Genomic DNA, 12,400 nt, shown 5'->3' on the forward strand with positions numbered 1-12,400 from the left:
GGGATGAACTTACTATATTACAAGGTCCACACTCATGTGAACCCCATCAACTTGCTCATTATCCTAACCCCACACCCCATCACAACATATACATACACCCACATGTATCTATGCATATAAATGACATATATAAACTACTACCCACCCCCACCCCCACCCCCCTACTCATCTCATGAATCTTCCTAGTTCCTTACCTTAATTGTCCTTGGGTTGACCCACACTATCCACATCTCCATATATTTTTTCTCAACATACACAATTTCAAACAACTTGTATTTACTACATTAAACATATATTAAAAATGGCCATACAAAACTTGAGGGCAGCTATGTGTGTTGTATATATATGCTACAACTTGCTCTATCACCACCAACCCAATTCATACTTCTTTCTTTTGGTATCTCTCTAGCTATCTTCTTTCTCTCTCTAAAATCAAGATCGAAATAATGGATGCAAGCACTCCGAGCAGCATAGATGAGAGCAGTTCTAGCGACTCTATGTCGGTTGCATTGAATTTGCCGCCGGCAACCAAGTCGCCGGAGAGCCTCTGCCGAATGGGGAGCGGCGCGAGCGTGATCATCGACGCGGAGAACGGCGTGGAGGCGGAGTCCGGCCGGAAACTGCCGTCGTCGAGATTCAAAGGCGTGGTTCCCCAGCCGAATGGGCGGTGGGGGGCTCAAATCTACGAGAAACACCAGCGGGTGTGGCTCGGGACGTTCAACGAGGAAGAGGAAGCCGCTAGGGTGTACGACATCGCCGCCCAGCGCTTCCGCGGCCGCGATGCCGTTACCAATTTCAAGCCGTTGTCGGAAACAACCGCCAACGGAGACGACTACGAGGCGGTGTTTTTGAGCTCCCACTCCAAGGCGGAGATCGTGGATATGCTCCGAAAACACACTTACGCCGACGAGCTGGAGCAGAGCCGCCGAGCCTTCAACATTAACAACAGTAACAATACGAGCGCCCGGAAACCGGAAGCCGATAGATCGGCTAAGTCCCGGGAGCGGCTCTTCGAGAAAGCCGTGACTCCTAGCGACGTGGGCAAGCTGAACCGGCTCGTGATCCCCAAGCAACAAGCGGAGAAGCACTTCCCTCTCCAAAACGGCGCCGTCACCTCCAAAGGAGTTCTCTTGAACTTCGAGGACACCAACGGGAAAGTATGGCGGTTCCGGTACTCGTACTGGAATAGCAGCCAGAGCTACGTGCTGACCAAGGGGTGGAGCCGGTTCGTGAAGGAGAAGAGCTTGAAAGCCGGAGACATTGTGAGTTTCCACAGATCGACCGGACCGGAAAAACAGCTCTACATCGACTGGAAGCCCAGGAATGGGACCGGATCCGACATCCCGGTTCATCCGGTTCAAGTGTTTAGACTATTTGGCGTCAACATATTAAGCAAGAGTAGTACAGTAGTATCCCCTATGGCTATGGCGGCTATGGATACCACCAATAATATCAGTAGTTGCAGTGGTGGCAAGAGGATAAGAGAAGTAATGGAGTTCTTGCCATTGGAGTGTAGCAAAAAGCAAAGGGTCATTGATGCTTTGTAACGTTTCGAGACTCGAATCTGAAACCTTTGTTTAAACACGAATAGTATATGTCAGATTGTCAGCTCAACTAGGCAGGTGTTAGAAATCACCTTTTATTTCTAATCTTTCGTTTTTAATTTTTTTGTTTTTGGTTTTGAGGATGAGTTGAAGGGAGGGATGGGCATGTTGCAACTTGCAAGTTCCAATTTGTATATTAGTGTTTTTAGGGAAGCTAAGAATGGCTCTAATAAAGAGCTCATCATCATCAACAACTAGCTGGTAAAACATTACAAAAAAAAATGTGGAAATAGAAATAACATCTTTTAACTTGTTCATGCTCAAAAGTACATAAGTTTCTTGTATTGTTTTTATATCTGTTCTTATGCTTCACATGCTATTTCCTTTTATACTTAGCTTTTTCCCTTTGTCAGTGCTTTCCAATTATATACATCTATATCTTACCATACATAAAGCCTATCTATCTCATTAAATTTCACTTATTTCGCCAGGCAACAAATTAACACTCCTTTAACTCGAACTCGAGACTTCTGATCAAGTTGAAAGAAACTCGTACCACTTCATTCACATATAGTGTTTTTGGTGGTGTTAATGCATGGAACATTATTACTGGGATATGATTCATGTTGTTAGAACTTTACTACTTTTAGACAACTTTATTTGAACTGTAGAGGGACTTAAAAGGGATACGATAATGTTTTTGTGTTGTTGGATTATGAAGAATAATCTGAATCAGCATTAAAGGGTAGAAAGTTTGGAGCCATCTAAACCAATGTTCCAAATCTGGGGGAAGTATATGTTGTGGAGTTAATCTTTCCATTAGTGGCCTACAAACATCAGCAAAAGAAGGATTGAATTGAAATCAATTCAAAGGAATTATATTGAAGATATATAGATGAGATTCTTGTTCTTGTATTGCCAATTTAGTACCAACCAAAATGCCAACATTATTGTACCTATCCTAGTGATGGTTTCTCCTTATTCACTTATCATGTTTTGTACTAATCTTGCTTTATCCCACTAGTTTAAGAAATCATATTGCTCCAATATAAAACGATTCTTTTACAATGAAGTTGATCAGTTTTATGGAATATTTTAAACACCATTCTACTATATATAATGTTTACAAGATAAATCTTATAATGGTGCAATACAATTTTATGTCACTTGAAAACTTAAATGTGTCCACTCCAGTTGTAATTTTTATTCATATTTGTACATGTTGGCAATATGTATTAAACCAAATAATACATGTATGCATACATGTATTCTCTCCATTTTCCATTCCTGATATTCTTTGGTCTAAATTTCTTGGAACAAATATTAATAATTATCAGTTTTATTTGAATTCCGGGTTTCCAACCCAGTCATTGACCAAACACTGTTTAAGTTTGTTAGGTAAAGTCTACGTTAGAGAATGTAGTTATGGAAAAGCTGGTTTAGTTGCACTGGATGGTCTGGCTGCATCCACATTTAGTAATATAATATGCCTACTTGCTTTGTTTTTTGCTTTATATATATTTCCAAAATTGTTAGGCACTTTATCCCTACATTCTTCCATGGAAAACTAGACTTTCCAATATCAAAATATAAACAATGTTTCAATTCTATATATTTATTACTTAAAAATGATAATAAATAACAACAAAAACATAAAGGGAATTCTTGGGTTTGGAAGAATGGGTATAATTGAATAACGATGGAAAGTGATTTAGAGGAATTAGAAATGATGGAAAGTGATTTAGAGGAATTAGAAATGATGGTAAGGCGATTGACTACTTAAGAGCACTTTAAAGGGCAGAACGCAAATCTTATGGGGACTTGTAGTAGCGGAGTAACAGGACAGGAATGAGAAGTTTAATTTGTGTTAATCATATATGTATATAGAAAGTAAAATAGAGCGATTGATTTCTTAGTGAGCTTATCCTTATAGCACGAGTAAGGATTGAAAGTGTATGATTGTCTTTCTTTCCTTGTTCGGGTGTTTCTTAATGACAATAGGTTTGTAGTTTCAAGACTGAGGAATGTTGTACGTGGCGGTAGCCGGTAAGCAATTAAGTATTTATTTTTAGATATTTCCGTATTTATTATTTTGATTAAACAGAAAAGAAAAGAAAAACTTTGAAAGGATTTTCCATAATAATGCATTTGCATTGTAGTATGTTATGTTTGTGTATGAATTATCATATAAAAACTATATATTGTCCGACAGCTTTGGGGTGTAATTAAATAAAAGATAATATTAAAATTTGATAAGATTCATGTTTCATCCTGGGAATTGGCTAAGCAATGTGAATCAATTCAAGTGCAGATTCATGAACTGTATCTTTTCCAAAACCAACGTGATTTTTAGAATCTTGAAAGTAATTAATTCTAGAGAGCCTAAAAGATGTACAAATTTTTGTATTTAAATTAATCTTCCATCTGTACTGTCATCAAAATTCCAGACAATAATATTTGCCCTTATTAAACAAAATCATAACGCAGTGTGTATATCATTAGCGAGCTTTAATTATTGATCGAATTGATGATAATTATATATTATAATAAAAATTAAATATGATTATAGATATGAGGAATAATTCATAACAAATCAACTTGAAGTTGCATATATAGCACATCTTAATTATTCATCGATCTACCTTTTGACTAGTGAAATACGATCCCATTATAAAAATGTGTGTCTATCATACAAATCCAACAATATTGAAACGAGACTAAAATTTAGACTTTTATATTATCCTACGTATTCATATTGCAATTCAAATACAATTAATCACTTAATTTTAATGATAATTGAAGATTTGTATATATCTATCCTCTATATAATCCATAAAATATTTCTCAAATAATAAGCTGATATTATGTGTGCGCCTACAATTATCGACAATTCATGTTCTTAATGACAAGCTTAAATAATTGTAAGTTGCATGGCATAAGAATTCGTTGTAGTACGTCTAAAATATGTGGGTTTGACTATGAACTCTGCCTAACTCTAATCTATATCACAAGGAAGACAGCCACTTTGCCCAATGTCAACACTGCACATTTTAATTAATTAATTTCTCTACTATAATAATGTGAAATGTAGGCATTAAGTTACAGTCAAAGAAGGGATATTCGAAGTACAAACTACTCTTCAAATCCCAAAAAGTTAGCAACAAATATCTATTTCAATATTGGTTTGTTCATATCATGAAGAAAGGTTTGCATCATTTTGAAGATGAAAATGTCAAGAGATCATTATATCCTAGGATTAAAATTATATTTCTTATTCGAGTTCTGACTCGGATTACAAGCCGACTTTTGGTTAGTCTGAGGGAAATGACTTTGAGGATGACACTTATATTAGCATGAGGGGTGATTTGAGCGTGCTAGGGGGCAAGAGAGGTCGGGCAAGTGGCTGGCGCGAGAAGAGACGCGGTCACTACGAGTTTAGGTACAGATTTTGATTGTTGGATTAGCGAGTTTGTCCCCGTTTACTTGAGATATGGTTGGTCCAGTCTCTTGTTTTGTATTTGTTTTGGTGGTTTAATAAAGTGTGTGGGTTTTCTTTAAAAAAAAAAAGAAGAAAATTCTACAACGTCATATGTTGTAGTAATACAACAAATGTGTATCGATCTGATAGTTGGACTACATACACATACATTTATGCTTTATATATTTTTCGACCAAGAGGAAGGGACCTTAAAACATACACTCAATGCCCTATTATCTGCCCCTAACAAATTAAACTTGCGAACACGAGATACTCCCATAATATAATGTCTTTGTTGATGATAGATTTGAGAGCGTTATGAGTATGCACAACCACTTTCAAGTCTCTCTGATCTCATGCGTAAGAGCGTTCCTTGACAACGAAATTCGCTATCCAATTTTATATATTACATGCTCTATATATACATGTACTAGGAATGTGTTTCATCTCAACTAAAAGTGTAATTAATATTAAACATATTGTATATTTATGTTTTATATTATATATATATCAACAATCAATTTATTCTACTTTGAGGTTCCATTGTTGTTTCTTAGAAACATCTGCAGGAATAATAAATGTAATGTCACACATGTTGTTGCAATAGTCTTATAGCACATCAAAACAAATAAAGATAAAATAAAAAGAGTATGTAGTTCACACAATAAGATCGAGATTTCTTTGTCGAATTTTATATTGATGTTTAGTGAATAAATAAAACAAAGTATATAGAATCCCTCTCCAACTTGTGTTAATGCATGCACCTTTTGGCATATGTGTCATAAGCTTTGCTTATACAATTCTAATTATAGTATTATTCTCTCTCTCATTTTATATGTCGTGTTTATTATTCATTGATTGAATTAATTTTTTTATTATTATTTTTAGTAATTTTTAATTATTTTTAAATTTAATTTTTTATTAATAGTAATTTTAATTTATTTTCTAAATATATAAATTTTATATCTTGATAATAAATTTAATATTATAAAAATTAAAATCAAATTAAAAATAACTTAGTTTCAATTGAGTGTTGTTAATCGAACCAGCCACAAAAAATGAGGCAGAGGGAGTACTTTCCATATATATATAATTTAAATATAATAATTTTTTTTCTGAAAAAGGACAAGATAATAATATTATGCAAGGCAAATCAAATCATAAATACATAGAATAAGTTCCAATTCCCTAGATCGGATTGAAAACCTGTGGCTATAGCAAGAGTATAAGCTAACATGTTCACTGACCTCCTAAACATGATGAATAGAAACACTATCTATAAATTCGGTAGTTGGGCATTGGATCCCTTCGACCTTGAAAAAGTGAAATGTCGGGTTGAGGTTTGGTGAACCAACTCGTCGCTCCTCTAATTGAAGTATCGGGCTTAATTTACTTATATTTCGAGATCATTTAATTTTCAACTTAACCTTAAGTAGTATTTCTAAAATTATATTGTTAAAACCATGATAATTTTATTCAAGATAAAGCTAGGCTTCCGAACATGTACATTATTCTGATATGATTATTTAAAAAAAAAAGAATTTAATTCAAATCCATTTATTTTTATTAGAAAAATAAGCTATTTACTTAGACAAAAAGAATGTTACATTGCCAATAATTCTAATATTGCTAAAATAATATGGTGAGCTTTGTAAACGTGTACCAGCTGAAATTTCTCACAACATATATGGACAGCCTAATGGCTTTTGGTTGGTTGTTTTTGACTTTCATGCAAGTGTCATTAAATTAACCTAAAAAAGACAAGGTCTTGCTTAACACTTAATGCACATTCTAGAAATTACCTAATATGTCCCATTTGTTAATCCAATAGGTAATAGAGAGCCAATAAAAAAAAAAAAAAGCTAATCCGAATAAATGCTAAGTATATACCCTAAAGAGTGAGGACGATTAAGTTGTATTTATTGAGAAATCTTGATAATTTTTTTTTTTTTGAAAATAAGAAATCTTGATAATTATTAAGCTTAATTGGTTTGTCTTGATATTACAATTATGAACTTATTTTAACTCTTAAATCTCAGCTCAACAAAAGTATAAAACAAAAAAGGTATCTTGGAGAAAAAAAAAAGGGAGAACCTAATATTAAGATTATAATTTCTCAAAAAAAATATTAAGATTATAAGTTCATAGTTTGTCTTGATATTAAGATTACAAACAGATTTTGACCCCTAAATCTCAATAAAAGCATAAAATCAAAAAATATCTAGCTTGTAGAGAAAGAGACACCAACAAAAAAGATTCAAACCTCATGACAACCAAAAGTTCAACTACTAGCTAGGTTGTCACATACACTAGTTTGACAACTTGCTAATGAGATATTTATTTACAAATTATTCCAACTTTGTACACCAAATACTTTCTCAAAAACACTCATATATATATATACACGCAATTTTCCATGTAAAAACTCCCATGTCTTATTATCTTGTCATCCTATATTCATGTTGGATTTAACATGAATACTTTTCAAAAAAAAGAAAAATTATATTCATGTTGGATTTAAGAGTGAATGGGCTAATATTCAATAGGCTAGCCCATTACTTTAAATATGAAGGCCCATTTACCATAAAAATCTTCAATACCCATTTTCTACCCCAAAAAATAAAAATAAATAAATAAAATCTTTCCTCTTCTCCCTTCTCCCAGCGGAAATGGCTTTGCTCACTTCACTCTCCCTTGCACCTTCTCCACTGCAATCTTCGACGCATTTTTATGATGACGTCAAGCTCCTGTCGTCATCTTCTTCGCTCTCCGGCACCCACCTCACTTCCCTCCACCTTTCTCCCTCTGGTACGTTACTCTTCCGGCATTCCCTTGGCTTTATTCCTTATATACATGTGTGTGTGCTATTTTAAGCTTTGGTCTTTGGGATTTGTTCATTTGGGGTTACCCAATCTTGAATTAGTACACTAATGAGCTGTGAATTTTGGTAGTTGTCGATGTTCTGAGCTTGATGATAAATAATATCCTTTTGTTGTGCTCAATTTTAGATAAAAATTCCAACTTTCATAAGAGGCTTGTGATATCTGCGAAAAGAATATCGGGTTTGGAAGAGGCCATAAGAATTAGAAGGTATTACTCCATTTTCCTTATATTACAGTATGTTTTTTTTTCTCTTGTGGTAGCATTCAATTCATTATGTGTAATAATTTGATCTTCTGTACTATGGTGATGTACAAGACATATATGATTATCAGGCAACACCTTTAAGTGAATTAATGGCATCATTTCAATTGAATGGCATAGAGTAGGGAATTTTCTTCCTCCATGCTCTTTTTGCAATGTGTATATTTATATATTCTCCTTGGTAGTTACTGTTTTCTGAAATTTAGGGACTTAAAATGAATGCTGAAATTGATCTCTTTTAGTAAATTAGCAATAAATTAGAAGTTCAGAAGCTGTAAACCTGTGTTTCTGCACCATGTTCATACCTAAATGCTGAATGATTGACGAGTGTGACAAACTCACAATAAGGAATAATGATGTGAAGCCTAAAAGCCATTCTGCTGGTATCCCTGGAAATTCATCATTAATATCCATGTCTTTTCGAGTTTTGGTTCCACTAGTTTGTCTCATTACTTGAGGTTCAGTTAACTTCTTGCAAATTTTGGTTAATTTGTATTTAATGGGAAAAGAGGGAAAACATAAACTATAACGTTGTTTGCTGGAACAGGGAGCGTGAACTTCTTGGTTCTTCTAATAATCCTAAGAGAAGGCTGCCTTTAAAGCGAGGGCGGGTATCACCACGGCTTCCTGTGCCAGATCACATACTGAAGCCCCCTTATGTAGGCTCAAGAGAGTTGCCAGAGATTGCAAATGAACATCAAATTCATGATGCTGAAGGAATTGCTCATATGAGAGCAGCAGGTGAGCTTGCTGCCCGGGTGCTAGAGCATGCAGGAACATTGGTTAGGGTGAGATATTTGACACCCATTACTTAATTTTCAATATTGATTATTTTCAGACTACTTTATTTCTACTAACTATAAAATATGAGAAATCAAGTATCAAACTAATTCTAAATTTTTATTGAACGTGATTATGGTCATTTTCTTGTTACAAACAATCATCTCGCTTTTTCATTCTTTGTGGAAAATTCAATTTTTCTGTAACTTATTGTGTGCGGGAGTGGAATTCATTGCGGAGTGCCAATAGGTTTTTTTGGACACAGGTTATGTCTGTGACAACAGGAAATATATCACACTCATTAAAACCCTGGATAAATCACTCATTTCTTAATTTATTACTTAAAACCCTTAGTATGCCATGTTGCTTACAAACTCTCATGTTTATTATCAGCCATCAGTAACGACAAATGAAATAGATAAAGCCGTACACCAAATGATTATTGATGCTGGTGCTTACCCTTCACCTCTGGGCTATGGGGGTTTTCCTAAAAGTGTGTGTACATCGGTCAATGAGTGTATGTGCCATGGAATACCTGACTCTCGCCAGCTACGGGTAGGTGATTTTCCATTTCCACTTTTGCCAACTCAATTTACTTCTGATCACTGAAAAGGAAAAATACTGATAATGCAGGATGGTGACATAATAAACATTGACGTGACAGTATACTTGAATGTAAGTTGTGATTATACATATTGTGTTTTATTGATTCCTTATGTGTTTCCAATAAACCTCTTGTTACAAAGTTCACGGTGTTTGTTCTATTTGTCAGGGTTATCATGGAGACACATCAAAAACCTTCTTTTGTGGCAATGTCAGTGAGTCCATGAAACGACTTGTGAAGGTATATCCTTTTGCTAACTAAAGAGATAACTTAAAGTAATTTCCTTAATTAGAAACTCATGCCAGCCAGAAAACTTGATCCAGAGTCGAGCTTTAGCCATTGATATTTGTTGAAACTTGAAAGCTTGCTGTTTCAGTCACACGCTATTGATATTGTCTCTAAAAATTAGCCATTGAATAACCATTCTGTTTTTTTCTTTTTTTTCCTTCCTTATGCAACTTTTCATGGTTATGACTTGTGATTGTAATCAGTTCTCTTCTCTTATATGGTGTAGAAGATGGAAGATAGAGAAAGCTTCATTCATGTATGTTGAACCTAGAAACTTGTATTTACAATGGAAGAACTTGAATGTAAAAGCTTGAATTACTACATGAAAGAATAACTCAAGCTTGTTAGAAGTGGTTGAACAGATATAGTAATTCAAGCTTTTGCATTCAAGTTTTCTATGTAAATACAAGTTTCTAGATTCAACATACATGAATGAAGCTTTCTCTATCTTCCATCTTCTACACCATAAACACTAAGCAAATCTCATAGATTTATGATCTCTATAATCTTGAAATCTCTTATGGCAGGTGACTGAGGAGTGCTTGTATAGAGGAATTGATGCTTGTCAAGATGGTGCCCTGTTTAGGAAAATTGGGAAGAAAATCAGGTGTCTTTATCTTGTGAACATTATCTTTCCTCTAGCACTTCTACCGGCACTTTGTAATTCAATCTCCTTTGTATTTTGTATATATAAACCACTAAAATATAGAGAAATACTATTTCCAAAGATCTATTAATCCTGTGCAATATGCATACAAATGTAATGGTTTATGGTTTGATACATGATATCGATTGTTTCTAAAGTTATTCAGGGTTATGTTTCAGTGAACATGCAGAAAGGTTTGGGTATGGCATTGTGGATCGTTTTGTTGGACATGGTGTTGGGACCATATTTCATTCTGAGCCACTCATACTTCATCACCGTAAGTACCTTCCAATTTGGTTCACTTTGACACACCGCCATGCCATATTGACATTCCTTCATCAATTCTATTTGCGATGCTTACTAATTATGAAAGCTATGCAACTAAAGATGCTTGAGTTCACTAAAATCCTAAGAATGTTATTGGCCCTAAATTGGGTCATTGTGGTGTGAGATAGCACTACTTTGTGAATGTCAAATCAAACATTGCCTTTCTTTGTAACGTACTGGTTTTCTCTGTTTTTACAGGTAATGACAAGTCTGGTTGCATGGTTGAGGGACAAACATTTACAATTGGTGAGTGCATTTTCTTTGGTTTGTTGCACGAGTAATGTGTTGTTTTACTTTCCCTCAAAACCGTACCCCTTTATCTCACAAAGTAGTCCTATAGTCATAATGTCAATGAGAAAGTTGGGAAGTATTATTGATGTTTTATTTAATAGTTACTTAACTTAATAGCTCTGGCGTGAATGTTTAGAGATAATCTGGCATCTTTAAGTTAATAGTTTGTGGACATGAGACAGGAGTATTCGTTAGCGGTCTTGTAAAGTAAATGAATTTTCGTGGTCAGGACTTGTAAATCTCGTAAATTAGCTGGTCATTTAACTCGGGTGTATCTGTGTGCAGAACCAATTCTTACACTGGGAAGCACAGAGTGTATAACCTGGGAAGATAACTGGACAACTCTGACAGCCGATGGAAGCCCCGCTGCACAATTTGAGCACACGATTCTGATTACAAAGACTGGCGCTGAAATTTTAACGAAATGCTAACCCGGGTCAGATTCAGTTTTATTAGTAGTCGAGGGTGGTTATAGCGTAAATGCTGCATTGCTTTCTCGTCGAATTTAGTACAGGCAGAATCAAATGAGCAGCTGCACCACATAAACTTGCACGCGATGAAGTACAGACAAATGAAATGCACCTAGATAGACACATGCTAAATGTACAATGTTGGTGATTCCTGTTGCACCAGAATCCGGATATGGATTGAACATTATATCTTCTGAAGATTCACATGTTTGTAATTCATTTAATGAGTAGTTGGTGTTTGTTAAGGTTTATTTAATGACAAGTTGGCAATATGTATGACGATGAGTTGTGTCTAGTAAGATGACAATTGATTGGAGTTGCGTAAGTCTGGACTCTCGAGATGTAATTTACCTGATAACTCTCGATATAGTTTAACTAGGGCTGTTAACGAACCGAACATAAACGAACGGAGGCTGTTCGTGTTCGTTTGTTAAGGATTTTGGAGTGTTCGTGTTCGTTTGTTAAGGTTTTTGAAAATCCTGTTCGTGTTTGTTTGTTAAGCGTTTGTTAGTGTTCGTTAACGTTCGTGAACACGTTCGCGAACTTGTTCGTTAACATTAGCATACACGTTCGTGAACACTTAATAACCAAACACCTGTACATGTTCATGAACACAATTTGTTCGTGAACAAGAAATAATCTACGTTCACGAACAATAATCAAACAAACAATGTAACACAACTACAAAACTAATACAAATAATTGAATAAATCCACTCGTAGCATCTAATATCAAAATAAAAATCTAAGTCCACATATAATTTGTTTGTTCACATTACATGCCAAAACATAAAAACATAAATCATAAGATATTTAAATTCTACATCCG

General features: G+C 34.8%; 2 protein-coding genes across 2 annotated transcripts; both read left to right on the forward strand.

Annotated features, from left to right (window-relative positions):
• The first annotated feature begins 304 nt into the window (after positions 1 to 304).
• LOC116002601 (AP2/ERF and B3 domain-containing transcription repressor RAV2-like) lies at positions 305 to 1,870 on the forward strand. The gene has a single exon (XM_031242765.1). The coding sequence runs from the start codon at positions 447 to 449 to the stop codon at positions 1,545 to 1,547; it is 1,101 nt and encodes a 366-aa protein (XP_031098625.1). The 5' UTR covers positions 305 to 446; the 3' UTR covers positions 1,548 to 1,870.
• Positions 1,871 to 7,669: 5,799 nt separating this feature from the next.
• Positions 7,670 to 11,897, forward strand: LOC116000911 (methionine aminopeptidase 1B, chloroplastic). Its single transcript, XM_031240782.1, has 10 exons — positions 7,670 to 7,830; positions 8,031 to 8,112; positions 8,714 to 8,954; positions 9,340 to 9,501; positions 9,580 to 9,621; positions 9,719 to 9,790; positions 10,366 to 10,445; positions 10,664 to 10,761; positions 11,010 to 11,057; positions 11,388 to 11,897. Exons 1-10 carry the CDS (start codon positions 7,692 to 7,694, stop codon positions 11,531 to 11,533), a joined length of 1,110 nt encoding a protein of 369 aa, XP_031096642.1. The 5' UTR covers positions 7,670 to 7,691; the 3' UTR covers positions 11,534 to 11,897.
• The last annotated feature ends 503 nt before the right edge of the window (positions 11,898 to 12,400 follow it).

The sequence above is a fragment of the Ipomoea triloba genome, chromosome 13, assembly GCF_003576645.1.
Source record: "Ipomoea triloba cultivar NCNSP0323 chromosome 13, ASM357664v1".
In the NCBI taxonomy this organism is placed as follows: domain Eukaryota; kingdom Viridiplantae; phylum Streptophyta; class Magnoliopsida; order Solanales; family Convolvulaceae; genus Ipomoea; species Ipomoea triloba.